General features: G+C 38.0%; 1 protein-coding gene across 1 annotated transcript in view; it reads left to right on the top strand.

Annotated features, from left to right (window-relative positions):
* The window catches only part of LOC122020956 (RNA pseudouridine synthase 6, chloroplastic-like), a 56,934-nt gene that overhangs the window by 11,887 nt on the left and 18,153 nt on the right, over positions 1-26,894 (top strand). The window contains exons 3-5 of the mRNA XM_042579016.1: positions 7,972-8,100; positions 9,913-10,167; positions 10,323-10,404. Coding sequence (XP_042434950.1) covers positions 7,972-8,100; positions 9,913-10,167; positions 10,323-10,404 — 466 coding nt within the window. The remainder of the gene's footprint in view (positions 1-7,971; positions 8,101-9,912; positions 10,168-10,322; positions 10,405-26,894) is intronic.

Below are 26,894 nucleotides of genomic sequence, written 5' to 3' on the forward strand. Positions count from 1 at the left end.
CAGCTAACTCAAGATTTTGCTTAAATACTGGTCTTTTAGACACTCGGTCGGTGGATCTCCTACAAGGGGTCCACCTCGCGCGGGGATTAGTTGGAAGAGGGACTAAGGTTGGTAAAAGAGTTGGCAAAGTAGTTCTGGTATCTGATGTTATCTCGGTAGGAGGAATAACTGGGGGAATCACACGAGACATAGGAATAAGAAGGCCTAGCCTCATCGTAGCAAGTGCAAAATGAGAACGACTATGTTTTGGAGACCCAGACTCTTTACCTCGATCATAAGAAATTTCGACCAAAGTAATGGGAACTTGCTCGACGATGGGTATCGCAGGTAAATTTGGGCCCAAAGTCTCTGTTCGGGACTTTTTGCGTCTGACGATGCAAGGAGTATCTTGTTCTGAAGAGCTGAAAGATAGCTCTCATGTTGGCTCAGCTGAAGGAAGTAGACATGGAGGAAGAAGTTTGATTAAGTTGACGTTCTTTTAGTAAATCTTCTCCTATCATAGTCAGAACCGCTCTTATTAATTGAGTATTTCTATATCAAAAAGTTGGGAGAATAGCCTCAGCTATGTAAACAAGTAAGGGTTAAAAACTTATATAATAAACAATCAAAAAATGACAAAAAAATTATTTATAAGGAGAATAAACTCACCAAAAGAAGCACTCAGTTCTATGTCGACCGGAGTAATTCCAAAAGAAAATAATAAGGCTTTTATAGTCAATGCGGGTAAGTTAAACTTGGCACCTTTTAGTTTCTCCATAGAAGCACGGAAGGTTGGATCTGCGGGGATATTGCCCAAGTTGGGGATAGAAGGAAGACTCTGTTACCAAGTTACAGAATAAGGTGGAGGAAAGGGAAGGCGTATGAAGAAATATTTATCTCTCTATTCCCCCTATGGTGGAACTCTATTGAATAAAATCGCCTTAGGACGCGCTTGAAATTTGAACAGACTATTCTTTATTTGATAAGGACAGAAAAATGGTGTAATAGATGAGGGGATAAGAGGACGTTGAGTAAGCGAAAAATAATAACAACACCACTTAGGATGTTGAGGGATTGGGGAATAAGTTGGTGTAGGGGAAGGTTGAAATATAGACTAACATCAACAAAGAAAGTATGTAGAGGAAATCGAAGACCCGATAGGACTTGTTCCTTGAAGACCGCAATGCTTTCTAGTGGAGGACGGTCTTCTGGGGTAGGAATGACTATATAGGAAGGAATACCGTAGTTTAGATGGAGGTCGTAAGCCTCGTGGAGGGTGAAACTGGAAGAACACTGAGTATACCACTCGTTATGCTCCGATATCTTTGAGAGAAAGGATCACTAAGGTCAAAGGGGAGAAGAACAAAGAGTCGGAGGAGAAATGACGAAGTCTTAGGATTTTGGCCGAATGTTTATAAGGATTCTGCAAGAAAACTAATTGAGAGAGACCGTCGGATCCTAGCAGTACAAAAGGCGGGATTAACTAAGAACCGTTTGATGATTGGATGAGGCGGTGGCCATAGAGAAATGGGTGCACTTATGACATCAGGCTCACACGTGTCACCAATGAGATGCCTACATCAGTAATCAAGGTAATATGCCATCATCTTGAAGCATCAGCGGGGGTACCGAGAATGAGCGTAAAATTCGGGGTCAAGTTAAAATTAGAAGAAAGGGAGCCTGAAGTTTCTATTTGGGCAAGCAACATAAGTTGCAGTCCAGCTTGTCATGAGAAGTGAATAAGTTTAAGCCCGGGCGGCTAGTCGATTAGAGATCGGACGGATGTCGAATGCATTTAGTCCCGAACGGAGGAAGACTCGGGCAGAGGTAAACCCGGCTAGTTGCCGAGGGTTGAATAAGTGTTAGGATAAATAGAATCTAAGCAAAATTTGATTAAGTCTTACCCTCTCGCCTATATGCCGGCTCATCTATAAAAACATAAATTATCAGCAGATATAGAAATATTAATATTTAGATTGTTAAAATGTTCTTTCAAAAGCATTGTCAGAACATAGAAACATAACAAATTACACCAGTTTGGGAAAAAGATCGGAGGGGCGATTTTTTAGTAATCTCCTGCAATCAAGAAAATTAGCAAGGGTTGGGATGTTAAGTAGCTCTATGCTTGAAGGCTTTAGTGATGGATATGACGATAGGATTATTAAGTTCAGGAGATTTTAGGAGCAGCTCCTTCCTTTTTTTAAATCGTTCATCTTCTCCCGTCTTGTAGGCTTCCAATTCTGCCTTAGTGTTTGTCAGCTCAATCTCTTTGGCGGATAACATAGTTTGGGTCTTTACTAAGCTAGAACGTAAGGAATCTTGTTCGGTGTCTTTAGCTGCTAGCTCAGAAATTTTGATGGATAACTCAGAAACATGTGTAGCTTTTAGTGTTTGCAACTGAGTGGATAATTATTGACTCTTTGCAATCTGTTCGTCTAACTTGGTTTTCCAATCTAATCGGAGACGAAACTCTGATTAAAGTTGAGATTCCAGACTATTTATGGTTGTTTGTCGTTGAGTTACGTTATCAAGTTCGATTTATGCTAATTTCTAAGCCTCTTGGAGTTGAGCAAACAATTTTTGTATTCGTTCAGAAGTATAGGTAAAAGATGCCTTCGGAATTTATTGCTTTAATGACTCGTTTGCCTGATCCAAATCATGCAACTGTTAAGCTAGGCTCATACTCATCACCCAGTGTTGAAAAATAAATGTTGTTAGTAGTAATCAAAATTGAAGAGAAGTGGTTAATTAACAGTTACGTTACCTTAGTTTGTTCATATGAAAATCTATCTGATAATTCTGTGGGAGTAAGCTCACCAAGTTATTTTCTTGCCTCTTCCCAAGCATTCATTAACTAACCTCCTAATAATATGGGGAAGTACGGGAAGGAGTGGAGGTTAAGGATAATGAAGCTTGAACAGAGGGTAAGGAAAAAATGTAGAAGGGTGAGTCATGTGTAGACAATGGACATTCTCCCTGGAAAAATATAAGGTAGTTGGGGTCAAAGGTGTCGCCAGGTACAAGAATAGTCTTCTGAATTTAAACAGGTTGTGGAGTGGAAAGGGTCGGATAAAGGGTGGATAAAGTTTGTTCAGGAGATTGCCCTCCCATGTCCTCCTGAGTAGGATCTCCTTGCGTGGAAGGTGTTTTCCTCTTGGGAGAGGGGCCAAAGTAAGTTTTCGTCTTTTTCATTTCTTCTTAGTAGTAATCTCCTCCAAGAGAATATTCTTGGGTAAGGGAGGTAAATCAGATAGTGGTTCCCCAGAAGTAGCTGCCACGCTAGAGGGGGCTGCCTGACTGCCAGAAGCTTCACCAAATGGAACACTTTGTGGCAAGCCTTGCTTGGCTAAAAGTTCTTGCTCTTTAGCAAGAAGTTTTTCGTCCTCCAGAACAATTGTCTTGTCAACTAGGGCCTCAAAAATAGCATCCACGGTACAAAATAAAAAATACTTTAGTTAGTAATAAGATAATGGCTAAGGGGTCATAACTTACTTAAGGAACTAGGTAGCCTCTTTTAAATGAGGCTTAAGCCAAACAAATGTAGGAGATCTTCACGCAACCATTTGTGAATGAAAAAGCTATGACCGACCAATTTATTGGAATAAGTAAGAGAAGTAGGATCCCGCAGGAAGAGGGGGAAAAGAGGATTGCTATTTGGTAGACCAAGGGGCAGGCTCGGGCAGTCTCATAAAGAAGAAGTGAGACTTGCAACTTTTATTAGAAGAAGACATTTCTTCGAAGAAAACCATCTTTGGACGGAATTGAAAAAGAAACACCCCGGGTTCTGATTTCTTAAGTAAACAAATAGAAAAAGATTGTTGGGGGTAAAGGAAATGTCAAAAAGACAAAACAGCGTGTATAACCCGCACATATAACGAAAAGCATTAGGGGCAAACTGTTGTAGGGGAATGTCGAAGTATTGGCTGACCTCCGACATGAAGGGGGAATAGGAAAGCGAAGACCAACTATTAGTTGGTCCTTAAAGAAGGTAACTTGATTAGTAGGAGGGCAATGAGGATAAGCGTTGGGTTGAGGAATGATGATACGATAATCTTTAAGGATTTCGTATTGAAGGCGGAGGGTAGCTCTATCAGAGTTGTTAAAATTTGAGCAAGTATGAGTGTACCAGGGGGAAAACGATTCTTCTGTCATGAGAAAACGCAAGAATAAGAACGGGATGAGCTACTTACTGGAATCGTGAAAAAAAGAAGCAGTAAAGAAAAGTGTGAAGAAGCGAGGAAATGCAGAGGGTTGTAAAGAAAAGGAGGTGATCGGGGAAGATGAAGCACAAAGTGTTAAGAATGATGGTTGTTTAGGATTTTTATCTGGTACAATTCAAGGGCAGTCGTTCGACTAAAACGGCGAGAAGGAGGAGCATTGATTTACATGGAAGAAGGTGTTGCTGATCCGTGAGGCAGAGCACGCCATCACAGATCACGAAGCAGAGAATGTCAGAAAAGATTATAGAAAATGAGTGGTGATGCCACGTGGCGTTTGCCCATAAATAGACATTTATGAGAGATGTGACGAGTGATGCCTTTTTGCATCCCAAATATTTTTTCTACCCGTCCTTAATACTTCTTTCTAATAAAATAGTCAGTTATCAATAAATGGTTTTTGAAAAAGTCACTAAGTGTAAAAAACGCGAATCTAAGCACGAATGGTAGAATAACCTTAGTAAGAGGGCGAGCGGAAAAAAATAAGACTTAAGTCTAGTCATTCGCTTGCATCTCTTTCGACTAAGACTTGAAGAAGAGGCTAGTGATACAGGTTATGGCAAGTGGATTTAGGAGATGACGTGGAGGTCAAATCAAGATGAGGTGGTGATTAAAGTGGAGATAGAGTGGTATTCATTATTTGCAAGTCTGTTGATCGCTTAACCTCGAAATCCTTAAATCTCGTCCTCATAGTTCTAAAGCAGAATGCTCATATAGGGCCGACCAGTTGCAAGCCTTATGATGAAAATAAGAAATAGGGCGCTGAGTCAGTTAATGGTTAGTCGGACTTAGAAGAATTTGGTCATATGAAAGGTCGCTCAGGCTCTATGTATTTAAGCCTCTTAACATATGATCAGTCGGGCGAAGGTCGATCAATCGTAAGACTTTCTATGGGCGCTCGACCAGGCAAAGCTCGGGCGGGCCTAAAGATAATTAACCCTATAAAACTCTTAACATACGATTGGCGGGGCAAAGGCCGATCGAACATAAGATTCTTTGTGAACACCCGGCCGGGAAAGGCCCAGGCGGACCAGAGATATTTAACCTTATATATATATAGCTCTCGATAAGCGTTCGGTCGGGTAAAAGCTGAACGAACATAAGGTTCTATGTGAACACTCGGTCGGGCAAGGCCCCGGCGGACTCAAAGATACTTAACGTTATATATAGCTCTCGATACGCGTTCGGCCGGGTAAAGGCTGAACAAACATAAGGTTCTGTGAGAACACCCCATTGGGCAAGGCCCGGGCAGACCCAGAGATACTTAGCTTTATATATATATAGCTCTCGATATGCGTTCGGCTGGGTAAAGGCTGAACGAACATAAGGTTTTCTATGAACAACCGGCCGGACAAGGCTCGGGTGGACCCAGAGATACTTAACCTTATATATATAGCTCTCGATACGCGTTTGACCGGGTAAAGGCTGAACGGACATAAGGTTCTTTGTGAACACCCGATCAGACAAAGCCTGGGCGGATCCAGAGGTACTTAACCTTATATATATATAGCTCTCGATATGCGTTCAGCCGGGGAAAGATTCTCTGTGAACACCCGGCCGAGCAAGGCTCGGACGGACTTAATAACATTTCATCTCATAAAATTCTTTATACATACACTATCGTTCGGATGAGGATAGATTAAACATATGACTCTTTGTATATGACTGGCCTATTAAAGGTTGGACGGGTTTAAATTATCTAAAGGTGTAGTACTCCTAAAATATAGTTCTAACATACATGCTTTATGACTCCTCAAATAAACTTATGGCATAATAAGGGTATTATATTAGTTTCTGAATAAGTTTTTGCAGTATTTAATGTATGGTTGAGCAGATTAATACAATAACAAGTAAGATAGCCGGTCTGGTGGAGCGGCTAAGATGTGTTCAGCAGCAGCATGTGATAATTATCGGAGAATATTCCCTTGAAATCTCCTTTGAAAACTAATTAGTTTCCATTAATAAGTTAGTTACAACAGCGTTCTCCTTTAACAACTTCAGTAATGATGTGGAGCATAAATCACAAAAGAGGTATGGGTAGAAAAAAGATTCCTTGGAACTATCATGAAACACCAGGTTGTACTTTCTTCTATCACCTAACAAACTCTAACAAATCGGGGACCACCTCACGATCGCGGAGGTTATGTGAAGTGGTATAAAAGGAGAATCTTCTCCGCTAGCAAGGTACGCAAACATTTGCATCTGAAATCCTATTTTCTTACACTTTCGTTACTGTTCTTCTTCCACTTTTCAAGAGAAGAGACTGACTTGAGCGTTAGAGGGCCTAGCTAGCGATTCCCACCCCGGTCTTAGGTCACTAACATTTTGTTGGCTCGTCTGATTGTGCGCAGGATCGTTGAGGAGTTCATTTAGATCTCGAGAAGCTCATTATTCTTCAACCAACCACCCATTGGAGCCAACACACCATCTCATAGCCTTCAGACAGGATCAACCATCATAAAATTTAACCCCATTTGTCATGACCCAAATGTCTCCCAATCCTAACATGTGAGGTGGAATTCACTTGTCATCAAGACTATTCCATTAACATCTTATGTGTTGGATATGACAAGACATCATAAGGTGCATTCATATGATACAACCCAAAGTTAAGTATCAATTATTCAACATGTGTAAGCATGTAAAATATGCCTGATTTTACAAGTGAAAATGTCTAAAAATACTAAAAAAAAAGGGTACATAAAAGAACTCGTAAATAACTGAAGTAATTAAAAAGGTAAACGACAAACCCTCATTGGGCAGCGAATAATTTCTGAAAAGTCTGAGAACAGATTGTGTCCCAGAGCAACCTAAGGTCTTAGTTTGACACTTGCTTTGGTATATGCTGAGTAAAGACAAGAAAATATGTTAGCTAGGGAAGTAGCTAGTAGGAATGCTACATATTTCACATATAATAGTAGGAAAATGAAAAATATATATATATTACAATATGTATGAAAGCTAGCAAGGTAAAGTGTGTGGTATTGTCTGATTAAGCTAACAACACTATTTAGTAGTTGATGAGCTCAACTATCAAAATAGTTATCCTTATAATTTAAACATCTAATATGTAAAAAAATATTATTACTCAGATTTTTTGAAACTCCAAACTAATAAACAAATAGTATTATAAACACATGCTAATATTATATCCTTTAGGTAAAGTTAAAGGAACAAAATCATAATTGAACCTTAGACAAATTTGTAAATTTTATTCATAAACTGTTTATAAGTTTTTTGGATGAGTTAAAGTTTTCAGTTTCTTTTTGTTTTATATACTGCTTTATATCGAACCTCTTATAGAGTCAAATATTGATCATATTTGCGAACATTGTATTCATTTGCATCCCTATTGGTGAGCAAGCAACTTGCTGAAATGTAACTCTGCACAACTAATTTGCATAAGAGAAGGATCAAAATAGGAGAGAGCAAGTGGTGTAGGAAGGAGATTGTAGTCCATGACAATTTCGTCTAGTGCTGGTTTCAATTTTGGTCACTGGCTGAAATATTTAATCCTTTGTTTAATGTTATATGTTGCAATCCTTCCTTGAGACTCCGCATGGCGGGAGATTCGTGCACCGGGCTGCCTTTTTTTTTGTTGCAATGAAAATCTATATTCTATATATGCTACTTTAGAAAACTAATTCATTCTAATACTTTAAACATTTAGTTTACACTTTGTAGTCCAATGTTATGAGTCATTTTTATGTTTGTATAAACAAACTTGACTCTACTAATGATATCTATCTACTTAATATACACTGTTTTGGTTCAGGTATCCAGAGTATAGTCGATTGCTTCCATGCGCATCACACAATCAGTTTCCAAGAATTGAGCACCTTGTAGTCCTAGAAGAAGGATTTATTCTTGATTATATATCTAAAGCATTGAATCTTCCTCCTCTGTAAGTATATTTCTTTACCTTGTTAACAGGGAGTCTATATATATAATATTTATGCCCATAAATATTTATTATATCATATAATGAACAGCTAGCTGTACTTGTTCTTGATATGTTGCAAAAAAAGACTTCTCGAGCAATCAAAATGAGGAACAAAGTTAATATGTCTATTATTCCCTGCTGGTTATGATATCATTGCTATATAAATTGGGTCCACTTTCAGTAGCTCAACTTTTCGGAATATGAAACTCTGGTGTGAATTAATATGATACCATAGCTAGGTTATGATTCTAAAATCCTTCATTTGCTCTTTCTTGGGCATTTCTTTGGGTTTTCTCCTGATTCTTGTTCTTGGATTTTGTCCAAGTTTAATCCATCTTGATTTGATGTGAAATAATAATCGTGAGATACATAATGAAATTAACTTCCAATTAGTGATTTTTTAAACATATTTTGGTTCACGAGATGGATAAGTATCATTCACCTAGATTAAATGATGGAGAAACATGTTGAAACAAAACATGCCTAAAAATGAATTAGAAGGATTTGCCCTTGAAGTCATTTGTGCATAATATCATTATTATCATCGTCATCAGGTCCATCCAGCCATGTTTTCCCTAATTTATTAAGGACCTTTAATATTATTACGTCATTGATAAACTCTAATAGATCAATTAGATTATTTTTTATTACAATAAATATTTTCTTTATTATCCCTTAAGTTTTCACTTTGATGGATCCAACTCTTCAACTATAGTATCTATTAGCCTTTGAATATTGTTCATATCATCACAATTTTTTTCTATCATTTTATCATCTATTGGAGATACATTGAACTTCCCAGACATGATTCGAAGTGGCAATCAATATCTATTGGCACGACTTAGCTGGATTATTCTAATTGTCAACTGATTCTATTCCGAAACAGACTTATATCACTTGTCACCCATGCCGACATGATTTCAGTCATAATCATAAGGCATAACCTATATCATTTGGTATTCTGGAATTAGCCAAGAAATAAAGATTCTCGTTCAATGACTCATCTTATCTTTTGATTGCGCCTAACAATCACAAGAGAGATGAAATACTATAACGAGAGGTGAGTGGAAGCACCAACTTCAACATCAACAATTACAAAGAGGAGTGTCAAATTTAGAAAAATCAATTTGTATCCATATCCTATATCTATGCCATGCCTATTAGAGTTCTAATGTGTCACTCTAACTCTCATTGATATACTTAGGGACTTACGAAGAAATTAATTGTAATACTAGATATCATGGGGAATTATTTAGTTTAGATCTTGGAAAATTATGAGGTTGATCTCGTTAAGATTCTACAAAAATCATTGCTCCCATCTTGTTAGGTATAAGGATTCTAAACCTAAACCACCCCATATTTGGTGTCATTATCTATTATTTGTTATATTTTCTTTAACTTGTTATTCAAATTTTGTAAATTGATTTTAAAAGCTTCTGTAGGCTCAAATTTGAAAATAAATAATCTACATGAAATAAGATTCTCGAATCAAAACTCTTGACACAAATGTGCTTTGAAGTATGTTGGTGTGTGCCAAATATTGTCATGAGATGGTATTGAAATCATATCACTTTTCATAAAATATGGAAATGGTATGTAACAATATTTAAATTTTGGCAGATTCTACATAATCTACTTAGATATTTTTGATAAATCCCATTACTCCATTTCATGATATTGCTACAATGTTTTCACAGTAATTATAGAAGAATTTGGGTGTCAGCTTTTCTTCTGTTATCTAGATGATGATAAACTACAATTTCATGTATGAAGGTTCGTTGCAGATCTCGTCCATTTTGGAGCTGTGCATTATGCATTGGTGTGCCCAAAGCCACCTCCAACCTCCACTCCCGAGCAATTTCAAATCTACAAAGAAGTAACAGAACCTTCAGTATTGAAGAAGAGGTCATCAATCAAAGGGAAAACTGTGAGAGAAGCACAAAAAACATTTAGAGTTACCGATGCAAATCAGTTTGTTGAAGCAGGAACCTACTTGCGTGTGCATGTACACCCAAAACGCTTCCCTAGGTAACTCTTTAAGTTTACCTTCACTGTACTGATATCCAGTTTTGTAGGATATAGTGTTTTTGCCAATAATATCATACACCAAATGATGATGTATATTCCAATTTTTCTTTGAAATTGTTGATCTGCATTTTTGAATGACATGGAAATGCAATCAGGTGCTATGAAATTGATTGGAATTCGAGAATAATCGCAGTTACTGATACATTTGTAATCCTTGACAAACCTGCTGCAACTTCAGTATGTAATCTCTTTTCTTTCAGCACCCTATTGATATTTGATCCATCTAGAATGTATGTATAGCAGCTTCCTTACTGTTAGCTCCTTATTTTGATGTAAGCTGGTCATATATAAAAATATAGATGAAGAATATAACACCAAATATATGATTCTTACTAACACCTCCCTTGTTTTGATGAATGGGTGGGTTTAATACTTGAGCTCTTCCTTACCATATTTATTAAAGTAAATGGGCCGTCGCTGCGGAGGCGTCGTCGGAACCTAGCGGTCGCTACAGAGGCGTCGCAGGAGCCCCGAGATCACTACAGAAGCATCACGCGAGCCCTACAGCCTCCGCAAAGGCGTCGTGAAGAGCCCCATGGCCTTCACAAAGGCGTCGTACGAGCCTCGCGGAGGCCTCATGCGAGCCTGCTAGGGCGCGGAACAAGAAGGGCATCGCGAGACGTGCGACAAGGTCACGCGGGGGAGATAGGAAACTAATTTAGGTTTTAATTAAAGTTATATTAAAATTTCAATCACTCCTAGCTATAATAGAAATAATCTCAGTTGGTTTGATTAAACCAACTATCTTATTAACTTAATATATTTATTTATTTACCATATGAGGTGCCACAATCTCATTTTTTTCTTTTTAAAAAATTATTTTATATATTTTTTAAATATTTAGATTAATTTTTAATTTTTAGTTAATATATTTTATATTTAAAAAAAATACTAAAATCATATCAACACGGCATGATACGGAACAGAAACCGTATCGTTCTGGTTATAGACTGAAACTTTGATACGAGTCAAGATTTTAAACCATGGTTTTTATTGTAAAGTATGGATGGCTTCTTTGCCTCCAAGCAGCTAGAGAAGCCTCCTCTTGATAGATATTGTTTTATCTCATGTAGGCACTTATACTATTTTTATGACATATTCCACTATGTACTTACACTATATTCCTCTTGTCAAATATTATATTTGGACCCTTGATACAAGCATCTCTAAACATGTCTAATAACATCCACTATTTTTCTCATCATGTGTCCCTCACTTTGTCAATGTCATGCTTGCTAATATTTCTTTCACATTGGCAAAAGCAATGGGCATTACCTCCATCTGCTCTTATAGTCGAACCTTCTAATCTTCCTGTACAAATCCTCAAATGTTATTTGAGTCGAACTAATCCTAGAAGATTATGCTTAGCTTAGTTTATCTGATTGTAAGAGTCTTGAGTATTAGTTTGACTTTTATTTACAGTGTTATAAAGGTGCTTGTGTATCATTCTCATAAGTTCATTTAAATATTTGACATCCTAACGGATTTGTTGTATACTTGGTTTCAAATATTTCAATATTTTTATTAAAACTATTCAATATAATTTCTTATTGAAATGTCATTTTTGTAGGATCGGTGCGCATGTGAGAGGGGGTGAATCACATAACTTTTAAAATTTTATTTTTTTCAATTTTATAAAACAAGTACGTAGCGAAAAACTAAAAACAAAAACAGAACACAACCACAAGAACTTGAGGAGTTATTCGGAGCCTTCGACGACTCCTACTCCAATACCCACTATCTCTCAGACCGTATCGACGGATAATCCACTAAAAATCTCTTCCGGAACTGTCGAAAGAGGGAATCGAATACAAAATATAGAAGGAAGGGAAGTGTAACAACCTACACTCCCTTTTTGCAAGTAATAAAAAGATTTACAATAATAGTAAATTATTACAAACACTGTAGAATCTGAGTGCGCTTGTGTGTCGGTGTTGGTGTGCTGGCAGCGGTCGGATGTCTCAGAGCAATAGTGCACCAGCAGAGCAAAGTCGTAGCAGCAGAAGAATCGTTTGAAGATTGTAATTCAGTTATTCCTTTGTGCTGCTTGGACTGTCCTCCAACTCGAAGTTTTATCCCTTCAGATTCGGTCGCAATAAACAGCGCGAACATCAGCTTTTATCCATTCAAGGGTGCCTTTCATGCTCTCCAAGGCGCCTCCGAAGCACTCTAAGGCGCCTCCGAAGCACTCTGAGGCGCCTCCAGCGCTCTCGAAGGTGCCTCCCCGCTGCGACAAGTTTATCCTTGAGCATCCACGCGAGGGCACCTCCACGCCACTCCAAGGCACCTCTATGATCCTTCGAGGCACCTCAGACACTGTTCATCCGAGTCTTAACTTGGTTTTTGCTCCTGCAAAAATATGTTAGGCTAACAGAAGATTATTTAACCTGCAAAACAAAGTTAGCACAATTTATAAGCATTAGTAATTAGATCCTGTCTTCCCGAGACTAGGATCTAGTCACGGTCTCAGTCTAGGTTTCTAAAATGGGCCTAAACTGGACCAGCGCCTAAAGTCCCTAATTGGGACTCGCCCTCACTGGATCATCTCCTCCCGTGACTTATCTTACTATACAGAATCGCTTAACTTCGTCCCATCAAGTCTTCCCGCCAGTTGTCAAGTCCGCAGACCCAACTGAACTTCATCCATCAGGTCCCGCGAATCTGGCCAGACTTTCCGTCAGATATCGGGTCACTCCTTGACCTATCAGAATTTCTACACCAGCTATCAGGTCCCCTTCAGACCTAGCTGGATTTCAGCCTGGTGTTAAACTCATCAAGTTCTGCACACTTGGTAGAAAGGTAACGATCACGTAACATCTAACTTTAATCCATTTGTCATTAATAAAAACTCATGTTTGATCATTGGTGCCAACTACACTAACAATCTGCTCCTTTTTAATGGAATGACAAACTGAGTTAAAGTTAGAAAAATATGTAAAAAGAAATGGAAAAAAACGATTTAAGAGAAATTAATTGATCTTGAATTTCTGTTTTATTCTCTTAATCATCTTAGGGTTAAGTTTTCAAAATTTCCCGACTTACCTTTGTTTTTTTCCTTAAACTCTTACCCTCCACCTTTGGCACTCATCAAAAAAATATGCAACTAAACAAGAGAAAGTATAAAACAGGTAAATAGATGAAGTAAGCACATCAAGCAATAAACTCTTCAAAGGTAAGATTTTTCATAAGAAAAATTACAAGTCTATTTTAGGGAGGATTTGCCAAATATAAAAATTTCAAGTATTTTGTAAGGCAGTTTTCAAAGCACAAGTTTTAAAAAATTATTAGGAAAGTGCTTCAAAGAAATTTGCAAACCACTTTTCAAAACATTTTTTAAAATAATTCTTCAAAGTAGTGTTGCAAAGTAATTTTAAAGTTAATATTCAAAGCAACTCTTAAAGTAATTTATTACTTTTCAAAACATTTTTCAAAAAGTGTTGCAAGAATTTTTCAAAACATTTTTCAAATATAAGAAATTTCAAGTAATTTTCAAAACAATTACAAAAGAATTTTCAAACCAACATTTTGCAAAAATTTGCAAGAAAAAATTTTTAAACATAAAATTTTGTATGAATTTTGTAGCACATTTTCAAAGGGCAATTTTGAAAAAAAAAATTATCAAAGAAGTTTTCAAAGTCTTTTTCAATCCAAAATTCAAATAATTTTCATCAATTTTTTTAAGTAAAATTTAGTCATTGTAAAGCATTTTTCAAAAATAAGTTATTTTAAAGTAATGGTTTTTCAAGGAACTTGTCAACATTTTTCAAAATACTTTGCTAGTAAAAAAATTTCAAAGTAAAATACTGTGAAAGTAATTTTCAAATATCTTCTCCTTCACCTGTTATTACTTTTAGAAATAATATTCATTTAAAAATTATTCTTAAATATCTAACCTGGAGTTACTAACTAACTACCAGAAAATAGTAGCGTTCACTTGGTTAATCAAGTTAAGTATATGTATTCAGCTAGTTATCTATTAAGAAGAATTACTTAACTTGATCGTATTTTTCGCCCAGACTTATGTTGATGCACTGACAAAGTCTTAAGCACTCACACCATTCTATGTTTTTGAAGAGACTAGCAAGGTAACCCTAATGTGCTTGTGAGATGTTGGCTGCTAAAGCTATAGGATCATGTTGTCTAAGGGAAGAGTTAGACTAAGTCCATAATAGTTTTTAAAAACTGAAAAAATGGGGATTTTAAAAAAAGTAAAAGTAGAAGTGACATAGAAATTTAAAAATTATTTAAAGAACAACACATCCTATCCTTTAATTAGATATTCAAGGATAGTTAAAAATTATCAAAAGAAGGTAATTAATAAGTAACTCCCAGTCATATATACTGAATAGGTCAAGTAGATAAGTCAAGTCAAGCAAACAATATATACAAGTGCTCTAAAGAAAATAATGTCTAATCATCATCGGCAAGTGGAGGTGGAGGCTGGTCAGTCACACGTAATGCCTGGCCTACATTTGCTGGTCTATCTGCCTAAATCCAGTGGTCATCTCGTCATAAAGAGAGGTGATTCCCTCTGATACTGATTGCTCTGTGTGAAAGACGCCTCATGCCTAGTAAGGCGCTCGTCTATGGAAAGTGAGGTCGAAGGCTGGGTCGTGGTCAAAAGAAGTGCAAAAAACTCGTCAAATGTAAACTCTGGCATCTCTTCCTCCGTTGCCGCGGTTGCCTCGTCGATCTCAGGAATAACTGGCGAGATGCCCTCATCGGCCTCGTCCGGAACGATTAGCTGAAGACCCGCTCTCCAAGTCAGTCCTCCTGAGCAGTAACCTCTATATACACTAATGCAAGATGACGTTGACCAATCTCATCATACTCGCAAAGGGGAGTGAATGTACTCGGGGTCATATCTACTCCTATGGTCAAAAACATGAACATCAAAATGTGACAATAGGGCATATAAACTTGTCCCCTAGTGATGAGGCTGGATGTATGAATGGCATTCTAAAACATATATAATGTAATGTCGATGTCTAACATAGTGCATAAAGGAAGAAAGAATGAGATGGTCGCATCGTCGCAACATCGCGAGATGTGATTGGCAAAATGCAAATGGTAAGGACTCTGTATAAGACATAGTCCTGAACCATGAGAGAGATCTAAAATCAGGCACAGTAGGTACTCTCTTCCTTTTTGTTATGTGAGATTCTTTTATGGCACATCAAGAAAGCTATAGTACGGCACACCCACCTCTTTTCTTCTATGAGGATTTTGGATACTAGAAAGGCCGGATGGAGTACTATTTGAAGACCCAAGTAGATATGTGGATTATCATCCAAACGAGCTTCTCCCTACCAAACCACACCGGAGCACTTGTGTTATGCGAAAAATGGGGCACACACATGATCTTCTTCTTTTTGAATTTCTTCGGCTTGTCCTCCTTGAGATTAGGACATTCGTGCTTATAGTGTCCCTTTTTGTTGCACCTATAGCATGTGACGTTGGCTTTGTTGCTATTGGAGGTAGACTTTACCATCTTTTGCAGATCCTTCTTGGTAAAGTCCTTTTTCCTAGTGAACATTTTTGTTACCAAGTTCACTAGGTGTTCCTCATCATCTGAGTATGAGTCAGACTCATTTTCTAGTTCAGGTTTGGTTTTGGTCTTTGTTTCTTTGGACAAACCTGCAAGGAAAGCAATACCTTTCTCGGCCTTCTCGGAGTTAGTTTGCTTGTGTAGTTCTAATTTGCAAAATAGTTCGCCTAATTTTAATTTAGAAAGATTCCTCGAAACTTTATAGGCATCCGCAATTGATGCCCATAATGCATTTCAAGGAAATGAGTTTAAGGCATACCTTACAATGTCTCGGTTCTCCATCTAGTGGCCAATCATGTGGAGTCCGTTGAGGATGTTATTGATCCTCACGTGTAGTTGGTTTGTCGTCTCTCCTTCCTACATCTTAATATTAAATAAACTATTTAGGAGAAGGTCACGTTTTGTTACCTTTACATCACTTGAGCTTTCGTGCAACTCAATCAGTCTTTCCTAGAATTCCTTGGCGTTCTCTAACGGTTCGACCCGGTTAAGTTCTTCCTTGGTCAGTCCGCATTGAAGGGTGTTTACAGCTTTGAACTCGATTTGCGTCTTCTTTTTCATCTCTAGGTTCTAGTTTTCTAGGTCGAGAGGTACTTTTGTAACTTCATTTATTGGCGCCTTGTATCTTCGTCGAATGGTGAAGCACTACTGATCGATATCAGTCTTCAGGTAGTATACCTCTATTCTTTTCTTTGAGTAGGGAAATCGTCTCCGCAGAAGAGTGGAGGGCAAGCAGTGTTGTAACCTTCGAGCAACAAAAAAATCCCAAGACTAGGTCTTGGATTAGTAGTGTGGGAAATGATAAAGATAAGAAAACTCGATTGGTGTTGCACCAATTCGAGCAATTCAAAAAAATTGCAACGAGAAAATTATCCGAAGAGGTAATTATACCAATTCAGATAGATTAAAAAAACTTAAAGTTGAAACGAAGGAAAACAAAAAGAATCCCCCTTCTCAATTGGTGGTTGCACCAATTCAGAGCGAACAAGGCTCTAATATCACTTGTAGGATCGGTGTGCACGTGAGAGGGGGTGAATCACGTGACTTTTAAAATTCTATCTTTTTCAATTTTATAAAACGAGTACGCAGGGGAAAACTAAAAATAAAACAGAACACAACTCTAAGAACTCAAGGAGTTACTTCATTTGGAACCTTCGGCGACTCCTACTCCAAGACCCACGATCCCTCAGACTGTATCGACAGATAATTCACTAAAAACCTCTTTCGGAACCACCGGAAAAGGGAATCGAATACAAAATATAGAAGGAAAGGAAGTGTAACAACCTACACTCCCTTTTTGCAAGTAATAAAAAGATTTACAATATTAGTAAATTGTTACCAACACTGTAGAATATAAGCGCGCTTGTGTGTCGGTGTTGGTTTGTCGGCAGCGGTCGGATGTCTTGGCGCCGTAGCGCACCAGCAGAGCGAAGTTGTAGCAGCAGAAGAATCGTTTGAAGATTGTAATTCAGTTATTCCTTTGTGTTGCTCAAACTGTTCTTTTAAAGAGTGTTGAGAGCGCCTCGAAGCTTATAGGAAGCTCCTCCAACTCGAAGTTTTATCGCTTCAACTATAGTCGTGATAAATAGCGCGGGCATCAGCTTTTATCCATTTGAGGGCGCCTTCTATGCTCTCCAAGGCACCTCTGAAGCACTCTGAGGCGCCTCCAGCGCTCTCCAAGGCGCCTCCCCGCGACGAGAAGTTTATTCTTAAATTTTATCCATGCGAGGGTGTCTTTGCTGGATCCAAGGCACCTCCGCGCCACTCCGAGGTGCCTCTATGACCCTTTGAGGTGCCTCAGACACTGTTCATCTAAGGCTTAACTTGGTTTTTGCTCTTGTAAAAAAATATTAGGCTAACAAAAAATTATTTAACCTGCAAAACAAAATTAGCACAATTTATAAGTGTTAGTAATTAGATCCTTTCTTTCCGAGACCAAGATCTAGTCACGGTCTCTGTCTAGGTTTCTAAAATGGGTTTAAACTGGATTAGCGCCTAAAGTCCCTAATTGGGTCTCGTCCTCACTAGATCATCTCCTCCCGTAACTTACCTTACCATATAGAATCACTTGACTTCGGCCCATCAGGTCTTCCAGCCAGTTGTCAGGTCTGCAGATCCAACTAGACTTCAGCCAGTTGTCAGATCCCGCAGACCTAGCTGGACTTCCCCTCAAATATCAGGTCACTCCTTGACCTATCTAGACTTCTACACCAACTATCAAATCCTCTATACCGCTGGATTTCAGTCCGGTATTAGACCCATTAAGTCCTTCACACTTGGTAGAAAAGTTAGATCACACAACATCTAACTTTCATTCATTTGTCATTTATCAAAACTTAGGTTTGATCATTGCTATCAACTGTACCAACAATTTTAACCCACTTCTTCCAATTCTTTATCTCTAGTAAGAGTACTCTTTATTAATAGAAGAAAGGATTGCTATTTGATTAAATTGCTTGTATGCTTTTCATTTACATGGGGGTTCCATTTAGGTTTTGTATTTATGTCATTCTTATTGCATATTATCTTATGAAGCACATGCCTTCTTTTCTCCATGCCTAGTTCCCTTACACTGTTTCTATCCTATCTACTATCTACTGTATTCCACCTAAGGTGTTAGGCACACTTGTTTTGACCATTATTTACTCTTAACAAAGATGAATTATCACCTAAAGCACAGTTAAGTACCTAAAGCAGTTATGCGAGTCTTCCTTTGTTATACTTGGTTTCTGAAGGGGGTAGGCCTTGTATTTTGATGCTATGTGGGAGTTGGGATCTCATCCTCTTGGCAAGAACATAGTAGGTGACAACTGTTTATTCATAGTGAAGACATTTCCTACTAGCATTATGTATCGACTAAAGATCAACTAATAGTTAAGGATCGAAATTACATGTAGTCCATCGTTGAAGTTGTCATGAGGTTTGAGTCTCAATCGATAAAGTAGTTGCACTTAGGTGTGACCTCTTTCTTGCAATTTTTTGCAATGTATTGCACCAAATCCATCTGTGTTACAATGGATCCTAAATTCTCGCATAAAATCTAGAATTATCCTCTCTGTGTTATGGTTTAACAACTTTTGCATTAGATTTGCAACCTTTTATTTATTTTTTATTCTTAGCTTTTACTATTCGACTGTTGGAGCCCAACCTCGCTGATGCAAGACATTGACTGTGTCAGCTTGAGATTGCAGGTTAGCTTTGGAGGTGTGTTGAGAGTGGATTGTCTTCGGGATGGTATTTGCCTGAGTTGGGAGTCATGACAACCAAAAGACTTCGAGAAGGCAAATGGAGATTTGGCAGCAACAGTGGGTTTAGGCAGTGCTGCTGCAAGGTGGTGTGCCAAGTAGATGCACAAAGGTGGGATCTGTTTTTATTGGGAACTGCATGTTGATTACATCATCTTGCTTGAGCAAGAGGCTAAAGCTAGCAAGTCAGTGGATGGTTAGAGGGATCATCGCATATGAGGTTTGCTGCTTAGGAATTCTGACATGCAGATCTTGGGTGGATTTAGTGTTGGCAAGGGAAGAAGAGGTCCTGGTGATGTGATTTGTCTTTGCAGTCATTGTTGTTATAGGGAAATCAGAGTTCAAAGAAGGCATGGTAGTCAAATCTAAAGTGAGTGCTAAAGGGCTCCGAAGCAAGTGTGGAATCTGCTAGCAGGAGCTACAACAAAAGATTGATGCCAGTGCGCAAGAGAGCTTGGTGTTGGTGTGCCTAAGTCTGAAACATACTCGTGGAGGAGGAAATTTTTGTGTGGGTTTTGCAGGAGGTAGCGAGTACTGCCTACAAGTAGCATGCAAGGGTGCAATCCTCTAGGAAGTGGCATATCTGTTGGTGCTTGATGATGTTGAAAAAGCAACATGGGGATAAAGATTGGTGGCTAAGAATTCCTAGGTGTAGAGATTCTAGACTGAGGCCTAGGTGGAGGTGGCTGCTTGCAAGATTGCAGCTGGTTGTAGGTCTGCACAAGGACTTGATTGGAGGACTTGCAAGTGGTGGAAAGTGTGAGAAATGAACAGGGTGGTCACAAAGAGGCGAGCACCAAGAGGAGTTTGAGTACCAAGAGCATGGAACACGGTTTGACTCTAGTACCAATTGATGCAACATGAAGTGCAAACAATCTATCTGATATAGATTAAATCTTAGAGCTCAAACTTAAATTTTTTGTTAATTCGAAGATTATGCAACAAGAGGGGTTGGCGGTGCCTTGAAAGGCGCTGGCTCAATCTTGGAAATAAATCTATCCTTGCAAATTTGGTAAATATTATCCATATATTAGATACTATTTCTGTATATATTAGTTACCATAATATCGGTATATATTAGTTAATATATATCTGTCAATTAGACTAATTGTCTAATTGTAGTTTAGATCCCTACTTTGTATATAAATATGGCTCACTATTCAATAAAGCGGGTGTATTCTTTTTATCTCAAGTAACATAGTATTAGAGCCAAATTAGGGTTCTATCCGCATCACCCCTTGTTTGCACCGCTACTTTGTTTTCTTCTGTCCGCGTCAAAATTAGGGAGCTGCCTCCCACTGGCTCTTTTCCTTCTCTCGACGACCACCGACTCTCTTCCTTCTCTCGACGATGCCACCTCCCATGGCCTCTCCACTGCGCCACCGTATTCCTTTCTAGCAGTTGGCAATTTTGTTTTAGTGCCATGTGTGAAGCGTTATCATTTGGAACCTGTAAATCTATCCATGTGCAACAAAGCCAGTCATCGCCGCCCCTTCTTCCCTTATGCCTACGCACCTCAAATGCCTACGCACCAACCCGACAGTCTTCTAGGCGTGCCAGGCGGTTCTCGCTTGCTACCTCGACGTCTCCACTAATTTCCTGGTTAGCCACTTCGTTATCTTCGTGCGCTTCACCGAGTTGTCGCACAAGGTGTTTGCCAACGTTTGTCCCAACATCTTCCACCTCATTGGACATCCCTTCGAGAAGAAGTTCTTTGGCGAACACAACCTCTGGTGGCTTTAGAGATACCATGCCTAAAGCTCCAATGAGCAGCAGCAGTCACTGTTCTCCTCATCGAGTGGTCGCCATCGTTGCCCTCCCTGGACATAGTTTCTTTGTGTTGTCATCGCTACCTTCTTGATCATCAACTCATCGCCCAGCAACCGCTGTGTCGTGGTATTCCTTCAAATTCTTCTCATATTTGTCTTTGTTTGGGATAATGTCTTATGACCAAGAATAAGTCTTCTGTTGTGATGTATGTGGTACCTGTAATGTCTAAGATCACAGACTATAAGCTAAATAGTTCGAACTACTTGGATTGAGTAAAAAGACTATTCGTCTTTATCTACTAAATATTGACAAAGATGGTCATTTAACCAATGACCCTCCTCAAGATGATTGGAAGCAGACATGACTCAAAGAGGATACTCACTTGGTCCTTTAGATTCAGAATTGTATTGATAGTGAGGTAATTAGTTTGATCAATCATTGTGAATTTGTTAAAGAAATAATGGATTACTTAGAATTTTTGTATTCTGGAAAAGGAAATCTCTCTCGCATGTACGAGGTTTGCAAAGCATTTTAATGTGGGGAAAAACAAGATCAACCTCTGATCAATTATTTTATGGCATTCAAGAAGACATATGAGTAACTTAATATACTACTGCCCTTTAGCTCTAATGTGAAAGTTCAACAATGCCAACGAAAGCAAATGGCTATCATGAGCTTCCTTGCTAGTCTATCTCCTGAATTTGAGTCTGCTAAGTCACAAGTTCTCTCTAGTTCTTAAGTCTCCTCTTTACAAGATGTATTTAGTCGTATTCTTCGTACAGAAAGTACCACATCCATTCAGCTTGGTAGTGCTTTGGTGGGTCGCAATACTAGTTATGTGCCTAGAAGATCAACTAGTCGCAGTGGAAACAAAGGAGGTAGTTCACAAGACTTTGAAACTCGAACGCCGAATTCAAGCAGTATATTGTGCAACTACTGTCGCAAGCCAAGTCATACAAAGTTTGAGTGTAGAAAGCTTTAGTATAAAAATCAGCAAAAACGCTTGGCCATTGCATCCACTAATGATGCTTTTAATAAATCAGTTCTTATCTCTGCAAATGAATTTGCCAAGTTCGCAAAATATCAGGAGTCACTCAAGTCTTTATCTTCCTCTATCACTGCTATTTCTGATTCAGTAAACAAATCGTATGTCTTCTTTCCTCATCCTCCAAATAAGCCATTGATTGTGGTGCCGTGGATAATATGACAGGTAATTCTAGTCTCTTTTCTACCTTTCAGTCGAAAGTTAACACTCCTACTGTTACTTTAGCTGATGGGTCTCCATCTTGTGCTCATATTTGACACTATCAATCCTACCCCCTTGCTTTCTTCGTCCTCTGTCTTACATTTACCTAGTTTATCCTTTAATTTGATCTCTATTAGTCAATTAACTCGTAATCTTAACTGTTCCATCTCATTTTTTCCTAATTATTGCTTATTTCAAGATCTTTTGACGAAAAAGATTATTGGTAAACGACACGAGTTTGGAGGCCTCTATTAATGATACACCGCTCCCAAATTTTTTTACTTGCTCGAGTATCACTTTTCTTTTCGAGGCTCATTGTAGGTTGGGATATCCATCTCTCCCTTTGCTCAAAAAATTTTGTCCACAATATGGTAATGTGTCTTCATTAGATTGAGTCGTGCCAATTTGCAAAACATCACTATTTTAGTTCGAGTCCTAGAGTAAATAAACGTGTTATTATTTCTTTTGAATTAGTTCATTCTAATATTTGGGGTCCTGTCCTATTTTATTTAAATATGGTCTTAGATATTTTGTTACTTTTGTGGATGATTATTCTTGTGCAATTTGTTATATTTAATGAAAAATTATTCTGAGTTGTTTTATTTGTTTTGTGCCTTTTTGCTGAGTTAAACTCAGTTCAATGTGTCCATCCCAATGCGTCCATCGGTACTTTACGAACACCTAGTTTATTCCAATCTTATATAAGTCAAAATGGTATTCTTCAGAAAACCTCTTGTGTTGATACTCCATCCCAAAATGATGTGGCTAAATGTAAAAGCAAACATCATCTTGAGACTGCACAACCCTTTTATTTCAAATGAATGTTCCCATGCCTTTTTGGGCCGATGCAGTTTCTACTGCATGTTTTCTCATTAACCGCATGTCATCCAAAGTTCTTCACAGTGAGATCCCTTACAAAGTCATTTTTCCCAATAAGTCGTTTCTTATTAACTCTAGGATATTTTGTAGCACTTGTTTTGTTTGGGATGTTCATCCACATTCATTAAATTAGATCCCAAGTCTGAAGTGTATTTTCCTTAGTTATTCTTGTCTTTGAAATAAGTATAGGTGTAATTGTCCCAAATTAACGAATATCTTGTCTTAATTGATGTTATCTTCATGGAAGACACACCTTATTTCCCATCGTCACCTATTCCAACTCGTCAAAGGGAGGAAGATGATTTGTTGGTATATTCTATCACATCCTCTACACCCGTCCCGGAATCAACTTCATCAAGCCACCTATTATTCAAGTCTATTCTAGGCATTAACCTCCTTATTCATGTCCTGCATCTACTACTTCGTCATCAAATCCAAATTCAGTCGCGATCGATGATCTTCCTATTGCTTTACGCAAAGGTAAACATTGCTTATCCTACTTCTTCTTTTGTCTCTTATAACGGTTTGTCGTCTTCCTCTTTTTCTTTTACTACTTCACTTGACTCTATCTCTATTCCTAAAACTGTCTCTGAGGTCATATCTCATCCTGGTTGGAAAGATGCAAGATAGAAAAGATAAATATTTTAGATGATAATGGCACTTGGGACTTGGTCAATCTACCTTTAGGGAAATGGGCTATGGGATGCAAATGAGTATTCAGTTAAAGTTAATTTGGATAGGTCAGTTGCCAGATTAAAAGCTCATCTTGTCGCTAAATGCTATGATTAGACCTATGGGGTAGATTATTATGACATTTTTTCTCCTGTTGCAAAGATGACATTTACTCAATTGTTTATTTCAATGGTCATTACTTATTATTGGCCTTTATATCAACTTGATATCAAGAATATTCTTTTTCATGGTGATCTTCAAGAGGAGGTTTATAGGGCAACCTCCTTGTTTTGTTACATAGGGGAGTCCGGACAAGTTTGTCGTCTTCAAAAACCTCTGTTTGGTTCAAAACAGAGTCCTTGTGCTTGGTTTTGAAAATTTAGTCATGTTGTTGAAAAGTTTGGTATGATGAAAAGCAAGTCTGATCATTCTGTGTTCTACAAGGGACAAGAGCTAGTATCATTCTATTAGTTGTATATGTGAATGATATTATTATCACTAGAAGTGATACTACAGGAATCTCATTTCTTAAATTTCTCATTCATACTCAGTTTCACACAAAAGACTTAGGAGTGCTAAAGTATTTCTTGGGTATTGAAGTTACGAGGAGTAAAAAAAGTATATTTTTATCTCAGAAAAAATATGTCCTCGACTTATTAACTGAGATAGAAAAATTAGGGGCAAAGCCTTGTAGTGCTCCAATGACTCAGTATATGCACCTCACAAGAGATAGAGAACTATTTGAACATCCTAAGAGATATCAAAGGTTGGTTGGGAAGTTTAATTATCTTTCTGTGACTCATCTAGATATTGCATATTATGTTAGTATTTTTAGTCAATTGATGTCATTTTCAACCATTCATCATTGGGCAACGTTAGAGTAACTTTTGTGTTACTTAGAGGGAGCACCTGTATGAGCTATCATATATAAAAATTATGGGCACACTCATATTGAATGTTTCTTAGACGCAGATTGGGTATGTTCCAAAATGGATAGAAGATCTATTTCATATTATTGTACGCGAGATAATGGAAGAGTAAAAAGTAAAACGTTGTATCACGATCCAGTGCAAAGTCAAATAATGTGGATATATCAACTTTTGACCGAAGATAATATGGATATATCAACTTTTGACTGAAGGATGACTTAAAATTTCAGTACCAACTAAATTATGGTTGGCCTTTTTTAAAACGGCAATCCCAATAAGTACTATATAATCAATTATTATTATTTTTGGGTTTATAGATTTATTCTTTGTGAGTCGTTGACTTTGTTAAGTATTCTTAGTGCTGAAATTCCTTTTGATACTTGCATCTCCTATAATTATAGTTATTAGAACTGAATCAAAAAAGCTCTAGATCACTAGTGAACTAGTCAAACCAGTGGTTAATTGGTCGTTTTTCATATCAAACTAGAAATCAATTCTGCCAACATAGATAAGAGCTAGAAAGCAGGTTAGTAAAATTAACTATTTTAAAGTTTCAGAGAGATACAAAGTCTCAAAGAATTATATATAAATAAATATCCTTTGTATAGTTAAATCTAAATGCTGACAAAAGGAATTTGATGGCTGAACTTGGATGGTTGTGCTATGTGTCAGAATAAGGTTTTAAAATAGTCTATGCCCAACTATTGGCCACAACTGCAATGCGAGAATACGACAACTAGGGTAGAGGGAGAACAAGATTGAAGTACATTGCTTTAGGTGTTTTATCAGTTTGAATGGTGGTGTCAAATGGTGTGTGTCCTTAGCTGTGAGAGTGAGAGGTGAGGTGAGAGGAAGACTGTGTCAGCTATGGCTTTAAGCATTCAAACTGACCATGGTGTGTGATGGCATTGGTGGATGACGACATAAAAATGAGAGATTATAGATGGGAGAGGGAGAGATCAAGAGGGTGTGTGACAACATAAGCTACGACTTTGGGTGTTCTTGTTGGTGCTATGGTAGCTTGCGTCAACGCTGGTGGATTGCGATGCGCAAGATCAAGAGATGAGAGACAGGAGAGATCAAGAGGGAGAGTAATTTTGAGACTGAAAATTAGATTTTTAAGATTCTAGTTTTAGGAATTATCTGTCACAACAAACCTGAGCTAGAGGTTCAATTTCACATAGGTTTACATGGGTGTAAACCTAGTGGAGGGATTACCAATAAAATTCATTCAAGTAACCAATCAACTGAAGTATAATTAATTAACTCAAGCAACTCAGTTGACAAGGGAGTTGACTGAATGTGAGGTTTTGATGAACAAAAAGGGGCAGCCCGGTGCACGAAGCTCCCGCCATGCGAGGTCCCGGGGAAGGATCCATTGTACGCAACCTTACCCTGCTTTTTGCAAGAGGTTATTTCCAAGATTCGAACTCATGACCTTTTTGGTCACATGGCAATAACTTTACCGTTGCGCCAAGGCTCCCCTTCATGGTTGAGTGTTGATGTAGTCGTTGGAGGTTCAATGATCATTTGTACATGAGTCAGTTGCCCATTGGAGCCTTGAGAGCTTTGAGCATAAAAGGTTACATAAAAACATTCTTTATTCTTTAGTGAACATGTGCTCACATGGACTTTCAATTCAAGTTGAAAGTTTTCGTACACAACTCATTACTAATTTTTTCTCCCTATGCTTTTCATTTCATCTTTTATTTGATAGTTGTGCTTCATATGATCATCCTAATATTGCAACTGTAAGAGACTTGCTCTGTTGCCTATTGTGAAAAAAACCAATTTAATGGATTTGCAAGGGTGATGCACTGGACATGGCATAGGTCGTGAAGTAGGAGTGGGGTCTCTGAACCTCGTAAAAGAGTCGTGTTAACATTGTATTGTTTTACTCTTAGGTTTCTGCTTCATATAATACTTGACATGATCGACTAGACTCACACATGAGCTCTCATGAACATCTAACACTTGAATTGTAGGGTTTCAACTATTCATCTATCCGTCTCTAGTCAGGTTCAAGTCTTAGTTGGATTGGTGTGTGCCTCTATTACATTGATTCTAATACAAAATTGGTAAACGAATAGTTAGCTCCTATAACTTAATCTAACTTGGTTGTATTCACTAAAATTATTTATTCCCTTTTAAATAATAATTAAAGTTAATTTCCTGTGGCTCAATCAAAGCAAGTTTTACAACCTATTAAACATAAAAAAAAAAGGCAACCCGGTGCACGAAGTTCCCGTCATGCGGGGTCCCGGGGAAGGATCCATTGTACGCAGCCTTACCCTACTTTTTGCAAGAGGCTGTTTCCAGGATTCAAACTCGTGACCTTTTGGTCACATGGCAACAACTTTACCGTTGCGCCAAGACTC

Source organism: Zingiber officinale, chromosome 9A (assembly GCF_018446385.1).
Source record: "Zingiber officinale cultivar Zhangliang chromosome 9A, Zo_v1.1, whole genome shotgun sequence".
Lineage (NCBI taxonomy): Eukaryota > Viridiplantae > Streptophyta > Magnoliopsida > Zingiberales > Zingiberaceae > Zingiber > Zingiber officinale.